Source organism: Epinephelus moara, chromosome 18, assembly GCF_006386435.1.
Source record: "Epinephelus moara isolate mb chromosome 18, YSFRI_EMoa_1.0, whole genome shotgun sequence".
Classification (NCBI taxonomy): Eukaryota; Metazoa; Chordata; class Actinopteri; order Perciformes; family Serranidae; genus Epinephelus; species Epinephelus moara.
In genome coordinates this window covers 25,619,097-25,637,583 of record NC_065523.1, presented here as the reverse complement: position 1 = coordinate 25,637,583, position 18,487 = coordinate 25,619,097, and the positions used below count along the sequence as shown (strand labels likewise).

The 18,487-nt window shown below is 41.0% G+C and overlaps 2 protein-coding genes across 3 annotated transcripts in view; both read right to left on the bottom strand.

Annotated features, from left to right (window-relative positions):
- Nucleotides 1-597: 597 nt before the first annotated feature.
- Nucleotides 598-12,929, bottom strand: LOC126405080 (sterile alpha motif domain-containing protein 9-like). The gene is made up of 3 exons (XM_050068618.1): nt 11,542-12,929; nt 9,172-9,232; nt 598-6,428 (listed from the first exon to the last, which is right to left on the bottom strand). The coding sequence occupies exons 2-3, from the start codon at nt 9,173-9,175 to the stop codon at nt 1,825-1,827; spliced, it is 4,608 nt and encodes a 1,535-aa protein (XP_049924575.1). The 5' UTR covers nt 9,176-9,232; nt 11,542-12,929; the 3' UTR covers nt 598-1,824.
- Nucleotides 12,930-13,843: 914 nt separating this feature from the next.
- ern1 (endoplasmic reticulum to nucleus signaling 1) overlaps nt 13,844-18,487 on the bottom strand; it is a 26,675-nt gene continuing 22,031 nt past the window's right edge. The window contains exons 18-23 of one of the 2 annotated variants that reach the window (XR_007571554.1): nt 18,026-18,173; nt 17,608-17,735; nt 17,090-17,213; nt 16,727-16,980; nt 15,918-15,985; nt 15,144-15,237 (exon numbers count right to left, since the gene is read on the bottom strand). Coding sequence is in view for 1 of the 2 variants with exons in the window: in XM_050068623.1 (XP_049924580.1) it covers nt 14,671-15,237; nt 15,918-15,985; nt 17,090-17,213; nt 17,608-17,735; nt 18,026-18,173 (1,035 nt within the window). In the remaining variant the exon portion in view is untranslated. Of the gene's footprint in view, nt 15,238-15,917; nt 15,986-16,726; nt 16,981-17,089; nt 17,214-17,607; nt 17,736-18,025; nt 18,174-18,487 lie in introns of both variants that reach the window. The other variant, XM_050068623.1, reaches the window with a different exon arrangement.

The following is an 18,487-nucleotide window of genomic DNA, read 5'->3' as shown; positions in this document are numbered from 1 at the left end:
TCTGTTGCAGAAATAGTATTCGCCACCTGCTAATAAAAACTACCAAAGCCTAAGTCAAGAACACTTAACATGAACACCTGTAAATCTGATGACTTATCATGTCTGAATTCACTGCGAATGCTCACTCACTGTTAGGCATGAAATATCTTAAAATTTGGTTTTTTCCATTCTTATCTGCACTGAAGATGTATTAATCCCACATCGACTAACCTAAGTTGATGAACTAAACAAAACCTGGTCTGGTTCAGAATGCTCTAAACTCGAGCTAAAATCAAAAAGCCCCCGTTTTGCACAACTTTCAGTGGCTTTATGTGTTTTTATAATATATTTGATCATTTTTAAAGCTACATGGTTTAGCTCCAACATATCTAGTAGGTAGAATATCCAGGTTATTTAGACCGTGTTAATATTACTAATTAAAAAGCTTGATGTGAAGTTTTAATTTGTGTTTATTTTTAGAGTACAGGCCTAACATGTCTGCCTTATAAAGTCTGCCAGTTGCTGTAAATTCATATCTTCATCCTAACGACCACTACTATCAATTGAACTTAAAAGGTTGATGTAGATTGTTCAAGAAGTTACAACATAACACTGACATTGAAATAGAAAAGAGTTTATTATATTCAGTGACATGTTTTGCATATATTTACGAACACCACTGTTTACAGATTCAAATATTTTTTCATGTTAGTATCAAAAACAAAAGCATGGGGCGTCAGTAGCATAGTGGATAGTGCCGGCGCCCCATGTACAAAGGCACTGCCTCGATGCAGCGGCTGCGGGCTCGATTCCGGCCTGCAGCCCTTTGCTGCGTGTCTTCCCCCACTCTCTCTCTGTCTCTATTTCATACACTGTCCTGTCCATTAAAGGCAAAAAGCCCATATAATAAAATTTTTGAAAAAAAAAAAAAGCATTTAACATAAGTATATATAATCAAAAAAGTACAGGTGAGCACTGTAGCCTGTCTGGCTTCATTTGTGGTTTCATATCAAGGACAAGTAAGTTTCCATAATTTGTGTAAAGTATATTTGAACATACAACCATTAAATTACACATTTTTCTGTTGCACATCATTATGTATACACATTCTTCTCTGACTGTACATTATGTTGCTGTTTAGCTCTTAATACATTTATTGTTATAACACTGATACAATTACCATGAAAATAGTTGCATTTAATTCCATTTCTATTTACACTGAATCCAGGAAAATGTACAAGAGTGAGTAAGCTATCAATGATCTACTAGAAGCCCAGATATACACACTTGGAACCAAAGTTCATCTTGTGAGCTGTTTTTCTATCCAGTAGAAGTCTAGTTCTGTTTCTTCAGGATCACACAAAATGTGAGCCAGTTCCAGTTCAATCAGATCACAGATCTACAAACATTCTGATTAAAAAAATACTATAACAAAAAACAGGATACTTGATAAATCTGGATACATAAAAATAGATCAATCTAAACAGGAAATTGAAGGTTGTATTGAGAAGCATTGAGTTGCAGAGTAAGAAATACTCAGTTTACATTGTTATTACTCTGAGAAACCAGAGTCAGTCATGTCATAGTCCATGTTTCTATACAAAAAAAATCTGGTTCATGATTTCTATGACACTAATGCTGTATTTTTTAGTTCACTTACATATATATACACAAGAGGGGAAAATGCAAACTGCAAAATACAAACTGTCATAAGAAGGCTTGTGTTATTTTGAATTTAATCTCATTGTATTCTGTTCTTGCTCTTGGTAATGAGGTGGTACTAGGCCCATGTTTCAGCAAGATGACATATAGCCACATGTGACAGGCTCATTGTTAAAAGACAAACTACCTCTTCACAGTGATGTTGTAGGCAACAGGGCCTCTGAACGTGAACCCCAGGTAGAAGGTGATGTTTTCATTACTATAAGGCACTGAAGGTAAATGAAGAGGCAAGATATTGAACTTCTTTTTCCGAGGGCCTTCAAGGTACACCACTCCATCTTCAGTCCATCCAGAGACACACTTCAGCATCGTGGCAATCTCAGGCTTTTTCCATGCCTCACCTCTAAACCATTTCATGCGTTTCTCAGAGACAGAGAACCCCTTTGTGACTGTTTCAAACTTTCTCTTGTGGACAAATTTGTCCAATCCATTCCCATTGCCCAGGAAAAAATGGGTGTAAATCCTTCTCTTTCTCTGAGGAATGTCCTTCTTCTTGGTCCAGTAGCTTTTATCCAGGTGTTCAACAGCCGATCGCACAATTTCATACTTTGTCTCTTTCTCAAGGGCTGTGTCATGATCATCAGGCCAGAACAGCAGGGTAAGCAAGAACAGGGCACCTGGTAAACATTTCCTTTTATCAGATGGGAACTGACGACAGAGTGCCTGAAGGTCTTTCAGACGAGCTACCTTTTGATTCTGTGGTGACAGGCAGTTCAGAGAAATGTGGGCCACGATGTAATTCACAATATCCCTTTGACCAAATTTGGCCTTGATTGGATTGCTGGGGTAGAGAGAAAGGATGTTCTCTAGAAGACACACTGCATCCCTCTGGTCAGTTAACTTGGAGAGGATGGATGTAATGTTACCTCCGCCAAGATGATAGATGATCATGCGTTTTTGGAAAGGAGTCAGATTAGCTGGGATGGATTGCCCATGTTGTAGAAGTGCAGTAGAGTAAGCTTCACTGAAGTACTTCCCATACTCTGCAGATTTTTTTGCCAACCATGTCAGCGGATGGCTTATCTTCTCTTCAGGTCTTTCAGGGGTCTCCTCTTCATCTTCACCGATGTCTGTCTGAAAGTAGCTAAGGTCTTCTGAAATCCATTCCAAGGCATCTTGCATTGACTTGTGAAGTTTTTTCACACGGCCATGAAATGGTTCCCAGGCATCTTTAACTTCCTCTGGAATGTAATCAGTTAACAGGTACTTCATACACTCCGAGTGGCCGTTGGCTCTGTTTGCAAACACTTGGGTTGATGAGATCAGTTTGAGCAGGCTGCAGCCAACCTCAACTTCAGAAAAAAACCCTGAGCTGTTAAGGTTTTCCATATCTGCATCAGCTGCTTTCTCACATTCTTGAAAACACTCCAGGGCCTTCAGTGCGGTCTCCATAGCATCTGCTATATTTTGGGCTGTCTTTGGTACATTGTCATTGTCAATAGCTTTGCATTTAGCTTGGAACCATTTCCTGTACACCTGCCCTTTTGTGTCAAGGATGTATGAGTTATTGGGCTGCTGTTTAGCTGCTGTCTCTGCCCAGTGTTTTGCCTCCTCAAACTTCTCATAAGAATAATGGAGACGAGCAAGTTGTTGTGCAAAGAATGGATCTTTATGAAAACACTGGAATGCTTCCTTGAGTAACTCAATTGCTTTGCCTGGGCTTTTCTCCTTTTCACACACATGCTCAATCAGAGGTGAGAAAAAACTATCATATTTGTCCCCTTTGCTTATTCTGGCTCGCCTTATGAAAAGTGCTCTCAGAAATGACAGATATTCGTCCCTTCCAAATCTGTGCTCAAAAAGCACGTTCTCACAGAGCAAACTCTTTGCCAAACTGCTTTGGGTCTGTTGGTTCCCCAAAAGCTGTTTGAGAATTTCTTTTGCAACGAGTGGGTGGATGATTCTGACTGATTCAATGTGTGTCTTGTCATCTCTCAGGTGCAAGAATACTAGTTTAGCCTGATCACTGAGTGATTTCTCAAACTCATACTGGCGAAACCTTTCCAAGTGAATGGTTAAGGCAAGCAAAGCTTCACAATGTGACTGAGAGATGAAAGAATTTTGAACATAAGTGTTCAGCAGTGCTACATAGTGAATGAGGCGAGTGACAACGGAATGACGGTCAATGTCTTGGAGCAAATGTTCCACAAACTGTTGAACGTATTTCTCATTGAAGCCTTCACTCATCAACACAAAGGTCAGGATGAATTCAGGCTCATATCGTTCTTCAAGTGCCTCTCGTTTTCCAGCAAATTTTCTTTTCTCTTGAACAGATAGTTTGTGAGTGACAGACACATTCTGTAGTGGAGACTCCTTGCATCTTTTCTCTGGATTATGGGATCGTCTGCAGCTCAACAAAATGAAACACAGAGTTCCATACTGGATCCTTTTGGTGTTAATGGCAACCTCCAGTTCATTCCTGAGATCAGCTAGATATTCTTTGTCCGAGTCTTCAATGAGGAGCAGCACAGGAAGACATGTCTGTGGATCTTTTTCTTCATATTCTCTTAGTTCAACTGCATGTTGTGCAACAACAGGAACTGGGTATGAAGGCTTCACAACTGCACACCTTAGATCTTTCCTGTTGTTCCACAGCACTTGTCTTGCGACAGTGCTTCCTCCACTTCCTGGATGATGGTAGATGTTTATACTGTTCACGGGAGTTTGATCTGCATTCCATTTCAAAGCACTATTGAGAAGTTTGGAAACATCATGATATGCATCTCTTTCAATTACCTCTCCTACATACTTGTTCTCAGCAAGCCAGAAATTCAACCAGGTCACTCTCCCACCACGATAGAACTGCTCTTCAATGTTTGCTTTCTCCTCATTGATGAATTCTTCACTTGTTTCATGACAATGATCAACCGTCAGAATTTCCAGAGAATACATCTGTTCCTCTGCCTGTGTTTCAAGAAGACATGTCCCTTTCACAAAGACCGGTAGGTGTTTGCTGGCATGTGCTTTTACAGGTTGTATTTGCTGTAGAGTTGAATTAATGTGACTCATTTTCATTCCAACAACACTGCAATTGTTCACAGTTTCTGTTCCACATGACCCCTCTGCAAAGCTTTGCCACTTCTGGAAGTTTTTCTGTGATTCACAGATGCAGATGATGTCTTCATGGCCTTCCATGTCTGTGAAAAACTCATTAAAAGTGTGCAAGAGTGGTTTCTCCACTGGTGATGTGAGAAGAAAAATTACCTGGAACGTCCCTTTTGGCAAGATTTGCTTACAGATCAAAGACACAGATTCCCGCAGGAAAGTCATTTTTGTCTTGATCCAGGTCATTTCATCACATGGAGTTTCATTTCCTTTGAAGTCAGTACGGCCATTACAAAAGATCCAGCTAGTTTGCTCGAACAGATGCAAGTGACTTGTGAATTCTTTGACGGTCATGTCACCGGATATCCTGTAGCTCTGCAGAGAATGCATGTTTGCAGCGTGATGCTGAAGGTATTTACTGCAAAGACCTGAAATCTTTGAGTCTGGGTCAAAGTCAAACACACAGAACATGGTCATGTTAAGCAGCCAGTCAATGTTGCAGAGGTCATCAGGGTTGAATTTGTTTGTTACGAGTATGAACCATTTCTCCTTTTCAATGAATTTCTTCCCACTAGTCATTAGCATTTTGAGTTTCCTTCCAAGGTCTTGGCAGAAGTCTGGGGCGCTGAAGAACTGACCTTTCTCTGCTTCTTCTCTTTGGGCATCCCGATCTTTGACACGCTGATAAAAATCACTTAAGTCTTTGTCGCTCACTGGCTCTGTTTTTGAACCCACCCTCCGCAGAGTCGTTTCTTTCTCATATTCTACTTTGTTGGTTGACTCTTTGAAGTTTGGCAGACGAACCGAATACACCTTGCTCTTAACAATACCTATTGAAGGCACAATGTCAACCTCTACCACATACCTCTTTTCTGTACTTTCTCGATCCATAACCTCAATGAACCTTGGTGGCCGCACACACTGGCGTACATGTTCCTCATTCGAGGAGAAGCTCCTTTCAATGTAGTCCAAAGCATCTACATAAATGTCTTTCTCTTTTACAGGGATACCAATGATCTCACCATGCACGTATCCTGCATCCTCCTTGCTGTCCATCACACCAAAGTGTATTGTGCCATTTGATCTAATATTCATACAGCCTGTTGCAAATTTAAGGACCTCTTTGGCAAACTTAGCCTGGAGTCTTGTGCGATCCAATGCAGCAGCTACAGCAAATGACTTAAACTCATGGCATGGAGATATCAGGTTAGAAGCACCTGATTCAGGTTGCAGGACTCTATGCTTTACGTATATGAAATCAATCCCTTCTTGATCAAATGGGCGTGGTCTGCAGTCTTCCTTTGAAGTCAGCACACATTGTTCATGAGCACTCTGTCTGTTCTTCAAGACATCTGCTGGTGGACCTTCAGTTGTTGTAGAAAGACATTCCACTGATTTCTGTTCCAACTCGGTTGTTTTGCCACTGGTGGACTTTTTCTTTTCTTGAGATTTTTGTTTAGCGTTGATGAGCTCATCTCTCTTTTGAATAATCAAATGAGCAGGCCCTAATTTCATGCGAATCTTTGACTTCAAAAAGTCCTCATCCAGTGTAAGTAGGATCAGTCCATCTACCTCTTCCTCATAGATCTTTTCTATGTACTGCTCCTTCACTCCAATAGACCTTAACCAGGTGCTTACTTGAGATTCAGTCCAACCCTTGGGTGACTGCCCAAGTTCATCAGCTGCATAGTGAAAAAAGACAGAAAAAAAGCAATATGTTGGAATATTCATAACAGAATCAAGGATGCACCATAGTTCTCTTCCACACTTTAGCTGTATTTACAATTTGCAGATATTTGGTTGTAGCATATACTGTAAAACCTGGCAATTTTCTAAATGTTCCATTTAGTCAACAAATCCCATGAAAAGTCCAAAACCAACAATGTGTTAGTCTGTGTCCAAATACTGTCCAACTTCCCTAAGCTATGTGGCTCTTGGCTCCTAGCCCACTTATTCCTAATGCACACTTAATTTTTTTTAAAAAGTAATTCACATTTTTTGGGTTCTTGGGGGCAGAGAAACAAGCTGTAAACATGACACTGACATGTGAACATATAAAACAGTAAAGTTGTGGTCTGTAAAGCCAAAACAATGTGCTCAAAATGTTCCATGTAGTTGAGTGGAATTGCAGCACTGGGTGGAAAATGTAGATTTGTCACATTATCATCTAACTCAATGTAAATATAAAAATGTTGACTGGCGTAACTCTAAAAAGGGGTCCAAATATAACAAGTGCGTTAACAACAAGAGATGGTAAGTGGAATATTGTTGTTTGTTGTTCATCCTATAGGCCAATTGCCCAATAGTTCTCCTCTTCCAACTTTGTAATCCAACTTCTGCTATTAGTAACTAGCTAGTAAGCTAGTCAGAAAATTAAGTTATGGTTAGCTAGATATAACAGATGAACACCCTTATCTTGAGAAATGGCTTGGCTGCCAAGGTCCATTAAGGAAGTCACATCAGGTGATGAGGAGGTTGACAAAGAGTTAAATTGCTTGTTAACTATCACTAGCAAAATCTGTGCTCTGAATACATTGAACAATCAATACGTGTCTACAACTGTACACGCTCTCCAATCTGCAATCACTGCAGAAAACTTTGATGACCTGCCTTTTGCCAAGAATCAGGACGTAAAGATGAGAATGAGAGTGAGTGGACCCGACATGTCCCTAAACCTTTGACACTGTGGCTCCCGATCACTGAATACAATGAATTTTGCATACTATTGATGGTACCGCACCATTAACTGTAGAAACGAGCTGATCATTAATGTAATGTGCTCCTCTTAGAGAGTGGGTACAGGTTGTAAAATGCCCCACAGTACTCCAACTTCCACACCTATTACGGTTGTAACGTTGTAATTTCTTTAAAGGGGCAATAAGCGGAAATTCATCATTTCTAGGTTGAAGGAATTAAAAAATCGCTATGAGAAGAACTAGAGGTGTAATTTCATCTGGAGTATAGCATGACGTCACACACCCTCTCTCTGTGTTGATCTCCAGCCCCTTGTTTACAAGCCGGTCCAGCTGCGCGTTCATGTACGTTCATGTGAATCGCCGCCTCCTCCCTCCTCTCAGAGCCCTTGGCCCTCCCTCCCTATAACAGGCTACAGCCGGGGCGTTGGTGGCTTAGTGGTAGAGCAGGCGCCCCATGTACAAGGCTGTCGCCGCAGCGGCCCGGGTTCGACTCCAGCCTGTGGCCACCTTGCTGCATGTCACTCCCTCTCTCTCTCCCTCCTTCACACTTGTCTGTCCTATCAAATAAAGGCTAAAAATACCCCAAAAAATATCTAAAAAAAAAAAAGCTACAGCCAGTGAGCAATGGCAGCGCGTATTTTCGAAGCAAAATGGCGGAGAGCGGAATGAAACGTTCACCTGAAGACGACCAGGATCCGAAATTACCTCTAAAGAAACAGCGGTCGTTGGCAAATAAGTTGTCGGATAGAGAAAGGGACAGAACTCGGATTAACATTGTCCTTGCATTTCCAAGATGGAGAGCACTGCAAGAGCTAAAGGGGCTACAATCTGACTCGGAGCTAGCTCTTCTTCTCCTGGACAGGTAACGTTAAGTAACAACATTAAGTCAAATGTCTGTTTTAATTAGTGTTACAGTAACGTTAGGCACATGTCGCTATGTCGATTCAATTAAATTTAATGTTACAATCGTAGCATGGGTTAATGTCCGGAGCTTGAGTTATTAGCGGCCCGGTCCCAGCAATGGGTCAGGCGTTACAGTTGTGTTAGGTGAGTAGCCTGGCAGCCCAGCTAACATTTGCAATTAGCACTGTAAAATGTAGCCAGGCTAAAACATCGCTCTCACTCATGGAGAAGAGTAGGAACGTTAGCGTTAGCTCCCGGTGTTAGCACTAGCCGGGATCCGGCGATGGCTCGAGCCGAGTCGGCTGCCACTGGCCATTGAAGTAACTTACAGCTACGGAGTGCCTCTACCAGCTCTTCTAGTCACTGAGCCTCGCCTCATCTAAGCAAATATATTACATTTATTACAGGTACCATCATCATTGAAGTAGGCAGGGGAATAGCTAAACACAGCAGAGACCGAGAGTGAGTGAAAGACATCGCTAACTGCTAAACTAAGTTTAGACGAGGTGAGTGGGGGGTGGGGGTGGAGAGCAGAGGTAGAGGGAGGTGTGGCTCATGACACACTTTGTTTTGATCTACAGGCAGTGCACAACAGCAAACCTAGCGGTGAAACGATTTCACTTTTTGCCCCTTTAACCTCTATCTGATTGTTATGGCACCCTCTGACTAAACATATTACACTCAAAATCATAGCCTTCATTGATCATGTTTGGCTAGCTGGCTTAGGTCCCTCTCAACTAGAAGTAGGATGACAAATCCAACACAATGGCGACACCCTGCTGTTACTCCATATTATGTATGTCAAAATCTCATATAGAACACTTACCCATGATTTTCTTTCTCTTTTCATCACATTATCAGCCTTGGTGTTTGTTATCACCTTCCATCTGTAAGAAAACAAACAAAAAACAAAAATGTTACATATTCATTCCATTATCATCCTGCATGTATATAGATGAATATGAGGTAAATGAAGCTGGCTCAGAGGTAGATTTATCTCGTCAAACTTTGTACTAAAACTTTCAAACAGGGGGCGTCGGTAGCGTAGTGGATAGTGCCAGCACCCCATGTACAGAGGCGATGCCTCACTGCAGTGGACGCAGGCTCGAGTCCGGCTTGCGACCATTTGCTGCATGTCACCCCCCGCTCTCTCTCGCAATAATTTCTTCTTTGTCCCATCAAAATAGCAGCTCACAGATACTGGACTTCTGAGGCCAATACTTATTTGCAAACACTTAATGCTGATGATGATATGCTATTATCAGATGACTTATCAACTTAAGTTGAGTTGACTTTGTTGAAAAGATTATTTATTAGGTAGATTAGTTTTTAAAAAAATGGGAAGGGAAAGAAGAAAACTTTGAGATTGTAGTTTAATAAGAACAGCATTTAACAGTGACATTTTGTTTGCAAACAACCTATTTATACATCCGTCAGTGGTGTTAACTATTAAAAAGTTGTTGTTTTCCATAGCTGTTACCTGTAATAGGTCTGTGTCAACGCGAGAGCTATTTTAGGATGTTGTTTAACAGGTTTGATCAACAATAAATCATGATGCGGAAGATGACAGTGTAGTTGATAGTACAATGAACTGAATGTCTGTCCAGCGGGTTTGTCATGGGTGCAGTTGGGGACCGTCGTAAAAGTGCAAAATCCATTTAAATATTCACTACTTCTTTCAATATAGAAATTCTTTATAGAAATCTTATTCATGTTTTAGTGTTTTCAATTTGATGTTGCCAATCTGAAGTTTTAATGTGTTGTGACATTTGATCATTTGTAAAAATCGATGTCTGAAGCTGGGCCAGATGACTCCGGACCTCATCCTCAACACCTCTGAACTCATCTTTTTCTCAAAAAATGTATCTTGGAATCAAAAAGATAGTACTCAGAAAGTCACTGGAGACACTTAGAATCAGGTGCAACCGAGTTTAATGTGCTCACAAGCAACAACACATACAACTCATGAGTCAGGCTCCAGAACCAGACTGAAGACTCACTCTCTGTGCCTTTTATGCTGTGGAGATAGTGAACCTCCACCCTCTTTTTCTTAGACTGGAACCTAATGGTGTATTGGCCAGCCATGTTCCAACATTCCTTCTTATCACTCTGTACCTACTGGTGTACAGGCTGGCCCGGCCATGACTCTTACATAACAGTGAAACAGGTGCATCTAACTTAGCCTTCCAATATGTTCGGGCCTGATCTTATGCTATTTAAAAAACATTTAATCACAGTGATATACATTCACAACACATTGATGTTTTAGTGTGTTGTCAAATTGATGTTTTTGGATGTTGTAAAGTTGATGAATGTTTTCAAAATGCTGTGCATGTGTTTTCTCAATCTGCACTGCACTGTGCTCTAACGGCCATTGTAGCAATCAGCTGTCTGCTGTGGCCAAAAATGAGCGGTAAGCATTAAAAAAAACAGTTAGGTTTTGGGCCACAACAATGAGCAAAACAATTACTTACAAATTGCTTTAAGGCTACATTGAACTGAGAGGAACTGCAGAGTTGACTGATAGTTCTTTGTGAGTTCATGACTTCAGGCGAAGCCTTTTAAATACAGCATGTGACTCATTGGGGACAAGTCCTCACAAGAAAAAAAGTGAAGGGGTGTGTGTGTGTGTGTGTGTGTGTGTGTGTGTGTGTGTGTGTGTACAGCTGAGCGATATGCACATAATGACTAACTTGGTAAGGCAAATAGTATAACAGAAAATTACATCACTTTACTATGATGCAGTCTTCAAACCTGAGCCAATATCTAGTCTTACTGATATAATACTGATATATTGTCCATTCCTACGTGTGTGAATTCCCCCAGATACACCGTAATTGGCATCTGGAAAAATGTAACTAATTCGTAATTTAATAGTATTGATTATTGTTTCAATGCAATTGTGACTGATAAGACTTGTTTCTCTTCTTTCATAGCACAATAATCTTATACATACGTAAAGGTATACAAATCATAAATTTGAGAAAACATGCTTGCCCAAACTGCTATCACTATTAGTTTAGAACAATGGCACCAAAAGCCACATTTTCCCTTGCTTTTTCCTTATGGGCTCCTCCCAGGATATCTGTACTGAAACGAACCTCCATAACACCAAACACATAGCCAAGATATAGACAACTATTACACATGCCAAACAAACAAACAAACAAACAAACAGGACGCTTATTGCTCTTACCTCAGATAAACTCTTTAAGGAAATCAGCCTTTGTCCCTTTTCTGGTCTGGATTTCTCTTGCCGTGACAGAGAAACGCAGGACTGCTGTTACTTCCCCATAGATAGATGTATGAAAAGAAAAAAAAAAATCTGTTTTTTTCTGCTGGGCTGCACCTACTGCACCTGCGCAGCTCACTAAGTTTCGCTTTTAAGGAAATACCCTCTACAGCAGGTACTGAGCTGAGACGCGCTCAATGTCTCCCACCGGATCCCACAGAGGAAGTGAGGACGTAAACTGAGTTGAGCAGATAAACGAATATACAGATTGAAATAGCGTCAGTAAATGTTTAATGCTGCAGAATGGTGCAGAGGGGCACAACGCGCTCGTTTGTATTTTTAAGCACCTTAAATTATACTTTTTTTTTTTTTTTTTTTTAAATCAAAAGCTAAACACAAATCAAACCACCCAAAAATTGCACAAACCAATATATCAACCAAATACATCACACTGAATACCATCATACACTGTTAAAAGAAATAATTACACATTGCTATAGAGGTTATTCTTTGCAGCAGCATGGTAGCTAATGTAATCTGTGTTATCTATATGCCAGTATGATACACTTTGTGGTTAATGCTATGTTGTGCATGGACTTACTGTGTTTAGTTTTAGTTTTTTGTTGTCAGGTTTTCACAGAGGTAGTGTGAGCATCCACCACACCTGCTGGTTTCCATGGATCCTAATAACACAATAACACAATAGGTGAGTGTGGTTACACCCTAAGGGACTTAGAGGTTTTATATAAAGGCAGCAACTGGAGCCAGCTCCTTTCTTTTTAATAGCTGCAGTTTTGTTTACTGAATGATAGCTAAGTGTAGCCTATAGAAATGTAATGTGTACATTTGCATGAAAAATGTTCACCTGGGTTGCATAGTGCTTGGTTTGGGGATGTTAGTTACTCTTTTGTTGGCAAATATCACAAAACAGCCTAAGATTGATTGTGAATTGAGTTGGTAGCACTTGTTGTCAGTTAAAGAAACGGAATCACTAATAAACCTATACCTACGTAGAAGATGGCCTTACAACCACACAAGCAACAAATGCCAGATAACTATTGTAGAGTTTGGTTCATCTAAAGTTCTGTAATATGGTGTTTTTGTTTGTTTTCAATACTGTATTTTAGCCTCCTATCTAATTTATCAACGAGTGACTCTCATTGATGGATTAATTAACAGACCTACTGGGCAGAGGCTCAGGGGCCTGGCCTACTACTGCAAAATGTAACAAATTAACACTTACTGACCAGGAAGAGACTCAAAATGACCACAGATATACCACAAAAAGATGCTGTAAAGAGACACAAGGTAACTGCAAAAATGGGCAAAATCATACAGACACACAACAACCAAAAAAGACACAAATGGAATCAGACAAATGACTACAAAGAGATGCAAAACTGCCACAAGGAAACACAAAAAACACAAAACCATAAAAATGACTACAAAGACGTGCAACACAACAAAAAAAAAAAGAAGCAAAACCACCACAAAGTCTGTGTGTCTTGCATTTATGCTGGACAGGTGATGGGACCCTTTGCCCAGGGGCCCATTCTCTCATCCTTGAGTAAAGGTACATCTATGATCTGTATTTAATCTAAGGCTGTTAAGGGTTGTTATTTAAGACAAGCACATTAAGTGAGCATGAAAGCAGTTATGTAACAATGGGGCAATAACAGAGCTTTAAAAGTGAAGTAAAGGAGGAAGTGGGCAGAGGAAGAAAAGAGGAATTTGTTCTAAAATTACTACAAGCTAGTTCTGTTTTTAAGGCCATTATACTATGTATTTGATAACAGAGCAGCATTGGTTCTAAAAGTTAAATGTAGAGTTATGCAGATGGCATGAAAAAAAAATCATAATTATGTTTGGAATAATAGCAGAGATCTGCAACACAACAAAATGTGGAAAGATGCCATTTAAATTTAGCATTAATGAAGTTTCAGAGGACTCAGGCCTATTGGGACTGAGAGCTGAATATTGAACAGTATGCAGGTAAGCCAGGGTATTAGCGTTTGATCTGGAAGACAGAGAGTTAAAAGTCGAAAGAGAACAGAAAAGGTTGGGATCACTTGTTTGACCTGAGCGGTACAATTTATCACTACGTTATATAAATTTGTTGAGCTCCACCCAGCATCAGCCACGGGTGCAGTGTGTGTTAATGTTTACCAGAAACAGAACCAGTATGAACAAAACAGCCCCAGCAGGTTATGACACAATTTTCCAACCTCGACTTTGACGTGCAACAAAATCAAGCGAGGAACATCTTAGTATAAAAAAAATAGAATTTAATGTGCAAGTCATCAGCTTCACTTTGACAACTTTGAAAAGTTAGGAGTTCTGCAGCCGGACCTCTAACCCTCATATTTGACTACACAGTCAAATGAGAGTAAAATTACCTACTGTGTTCAGATGCCACCCTGAACACCCTTTGGAACAGTCCACTCTTACAGAGTCAGCACAAGAGTCTTGATTGATAAAAGAGAAGCGGTCTAGCAGCATTAACTGGAATCAAGCACATTTAGCATAGTCAATTTCAAATATCTGTACCCACACAGCACAGTGATATTAAAAAAAAAAAAAAAAAAGGCACATCGGCCACATTAAATGATTTATCATCAATGATCCAAATTCTGAATCAGTCTATACAAAAATATACATACAGTATCTGTGCAGTGAACAGGCTCACTCAAATACAACATTGCACAATAAAACGATCCAACAACAACATCCAGACATGTTTCCCACAATAGAGGCCAGATATTTTTGGGACAAACACTTTTTTTGGACATGCCGTTATAAAATAAAAAATTCTCTTTGCTCAGTCCAGCTACAAGTTCACGTCCGATAACACCCTGTTGGTTATCTGACTTCCTCAAGGCAGAGACTTGTGGACGGTTCTGTTGGGAGACATTTGAAGCCCAGGTGAGCAGAAGGCACTTGATTTGAGGTGTAGCTGCTGCACCCAGCAGTGGATCCCAGGCACTGCAGGCCTGGTCCTCACCAGCTCACGGCGCAGCGACTTAACCCCACTTGGTGTCCACTCTTTAAGGCAATGCTCCCATCTGTGCTGGGTCCACCTGACTCTGGTTCAGTTCACACTGGTTCATTGTCCAGTGTAGAAAGATCTGGCGGTGTGTGCATCTCAGACTGATTGGATTCGCTTTGCCTGAGTGGATCTGTGGGCGACTCTGAGGCAAATGTGGGGTTCACTGCTTGACTGTGCAAGTCAGTCTGTGTGGATGGTGCAGGCGCTGCTGGCTGCACTGTCTGAACTGGCAAATGTGGAGATTCAGGCTCATCTGGTGATGTAGAGGGCACTGATTCAGCAGGCGTTGTGTCAGAGACCTGCAGCGGCTGTGTAGACTGTGCAGGTTCTGTGGGTTGTGAGGAGGCTGATGGTGTGTGTGTTGGCAGGTGTTGAGTACATGGCTCATTTGGTCTCTGTGGCCCGAGGTGTATGTAGTGGGCCTGTGTTTTTGAATGTTGCTCTGCAGCGGAGTAGTAAGGGAGGAAAGGCCTCTCAGATGCACAGGTCCGCATGGCCAGGTATGTGTGCATGAGCAGGTGGGGGAAACGGGAGGTGAAGTAGGACACAAAGTCATCGGGGATGGAGCCCAGGGTCTCCTGTACCTCAGCAGGCAACTCTCGGTAATGATGTTTCTGTTGAATGAAGGTCAAGCACGGTGTTAATTTTGTCAACAAAAGTATTCATTGACATACTTTTAGCTCATGACTAAATTGTAACAACAAAGGAGAAGAATACTGACAGCAAAATCTCTGTTCATTACGCCAGATAGGTAAAGATGACACCAAATACATGAAAGCTAAGCAATCTACTGCTGTGGATGGGTCAGCAACAAAATGTATTTTAGCCACCTAAAAAAACCTCTATCAGTTAAAGTGTACGCTATATTTAGAGTATTTTCACTGCGTTACCTTCATGTCAGTCAGTGATCTCCAACTGGATAATGACGCCATTATATCGCTCTCTTCAAAGCCAAACTCCACTGAGGAAAACACTGATTTATCACTGCTGAACACAGGAACTGCTGGTCTACCGCTGCCTCAATCAGTTAGTTAGTTAGTTAGTTCATGTTATTGTGTGACTTTGGCGTTTGAACAGGTTAGTTTGGATTAACATGTGTCACACAATAACACAAACTAAGTAACTGACCAGGCAGCTGTAGATATGCAGCTCCCGTGTTCCACAAGCTAATATTTAGTTGTCAGTGGAATCTGTTGGCTTTGACAGCAGGCTAAAATATGTTTTGTTGCCGACTCCCATCCAGAGCGTACAGATCAGTTTCTTCTTAACACATAACAAAGGAATACATTCCTACCTTGTTTCTCATCGCACGCAGCAGGTCTCTGACTGACCCACCCTTATAGGAGCGAAACTTTCGCAGATCTGCCAAAGAAAAGACAGAGTTAATCCCTGATCATTATCCAACAAGAAACCAGCAAACAGGAAATTGTGAGATGACACATTTGACGTTTAATGTTCCTGACATACCCAAACTTGGACTGATCAGTGCAGTATTGAAAATATAAAAACTGAGACTTCAGATACGTGATTTCTCCATGTTTCATCAAAGCATAATGGGGGGGTCAGGTATATTTCATCTTTCTTTTTATCTACACCTGAGCCAGCGTTTCTGTGTTAATGATCTTTTAATATTTATATTTAATCCTGAATTATGAAGCACTTTGTAAAGTCTGTATGACCTCTAGTGGATGTTTGAAGGTCTAGTGTGTAGGATATAGTGGCATCTAGTGGTGAGGTTGCAGATAGCAGCCAACTAAAACTTTCTGTGCTAAGCATGTAGCAGAACTTCAGTGTTTGATTTGTCTGTTCTGGGTTACTGTAAAAACAACATGGTACTCCATGGTAGAGGACCCACTCTGTATATAGACATATACGTCTCATTCTAAGGTAATGAAAACACAATGATTCTTGATTTCAGGTGATTATACACTGATGAAAACACAGTTATAAATACTGTATTCAATTTCTGCCAATATATCCTCTTAGATCCTACACACAGGATCTTTAAGAGCGCTTCTACATCGATTTATGGTGAACTGAGTGGAAATGAGGCATGTGCACTGCTGCCATAATATGCCATATAGTATACCCACATGATCTCACCTTGTCAGTTCATGACTATATCAGTGCCATTTGCTTCACTGATCAATAAAACCAAGTGCAAAGTCCAACGAGAACCAGCTGAGGTTGTGGTGCTGAGTGGGTGGCAACAACAGGAAACAGCAAGCTTACTCCACCCACTGTAATATTTTGTAGTGACAGGATACAGCACTCAGTGCAGCTGTAAACATACGTCATGCCTGTCAACGCATTTCTCCTGGTGAAATATTGCCTCAGTCATTTTGTGGAGATCTGTACTACAACCACAAAGTTGAAGCAACACATGAGACAAGAACAGTATTTTACAACAGGGGGCGCCAGAAGCTTCTATTCGACATGCTTTATAAACTTGAGCCAGTTTGATACCTGTCTGCAGTGGCACTGTGATATGCTCTCTCCAGTCACCCTTGACAACAGCCCTCCCTCCTCTCTCCAGCTGTCTCACGATTGGTCCGTCCAGCGGCTCCTTTTCTATTCTGTCGCTCACATCCTGCAAGCAACCACAAAAAAACCTCAGTGAATTTTAACTAATATGTCAGGCAGATTCATTTTCACTCAGGACATTCATATATGCAAGAAGTCAAGAAGTAGAGATGAATGAGTCTTTTTGCATGAATGAGGGTGTTTGGATACGACTTACAAATCTATTATAAAGCACATTAATGAAGTTCTGCTGGTTGATATGTGCTTGTAAGGACTTAAGGACTCAAATCCTGCATGTGCAAAAATATTTGCCTGCATTTACAAGAAGCTTATTCATGATAAATACAAATGCTTGAGTGTTGGTGCACAGACTAGTCTTTAAGAGCACAGTAAACACAGTCAATAGCCTAATACATGTGATTTATACAATAAGAAGAGAAACAGGTAAGTAAAAAGCTGACCTGAAAGAACTGCAGCTCCTTCTCCAGGCTCCAGAAGAAAGGGTGTTTAAGAACACTCTCAGCTGAAGGCCTCCGATGTGGCTCCATGCTCAGCATCTGCTCTATCAGGTCTCTGGCTACAATGTCCTCTGATAAATGACACAAAGAAGCTGGTTTTGACAATGTGCTCACAGAGTATGATCACACGGCATACGCTGTTTAAACAAATAACTTTTTTTCACTTCACAAATTTTTAAAATCCTACATTTTGTCATGAAATCACAATTCCCACTGCTGTACAAACACTTATAACAACCAAACAACCACACAATCATCCACACCTGCCCTTTCTAATATACATCAACCACCAGCTACATTGCTACTGTTGTTTACCTCTGGAAATGAGTTGAGACAGAAAAGCTTAAGTTTTAGTCCTCACCATGTTTGTCAGTTTGCAGATGGTCGAGGCTGTATGTGCCCAGCAGGATGTTTGCTTGCCTCTGCAGAGACTTGCCAAAAGGGTGGCTTCCCTGAGACACCACGTAGTAGAACACACACCCAGCAGAGAAGATATCAACAGCGCAGGTCTACAAGGGACAAGAGCGGGAAAGGATGCAGGAAATTTAATGAAACATATCAAGATACAATAATTGACCCTTCGCTAAGTCCCGCCCCTGGACGCATTCTTGTCCGACAACAACACAGCTGTGCTCCATTGACTCTAATGCAGTCGTTTCAGATTTCCTTCATTTTCAGGCTGGTTTTGTGGATTTGGAGCTAAATGTTGTGCCTGGGGCACGTCGTGTATTAATGATACTCGTTACCTGGAGAGGTTGGAAAAAGATATACGTTTCTTCCCTGTTCCAAAACCAAAATCAGACCCTGAAAAGTGTAGGGTTAG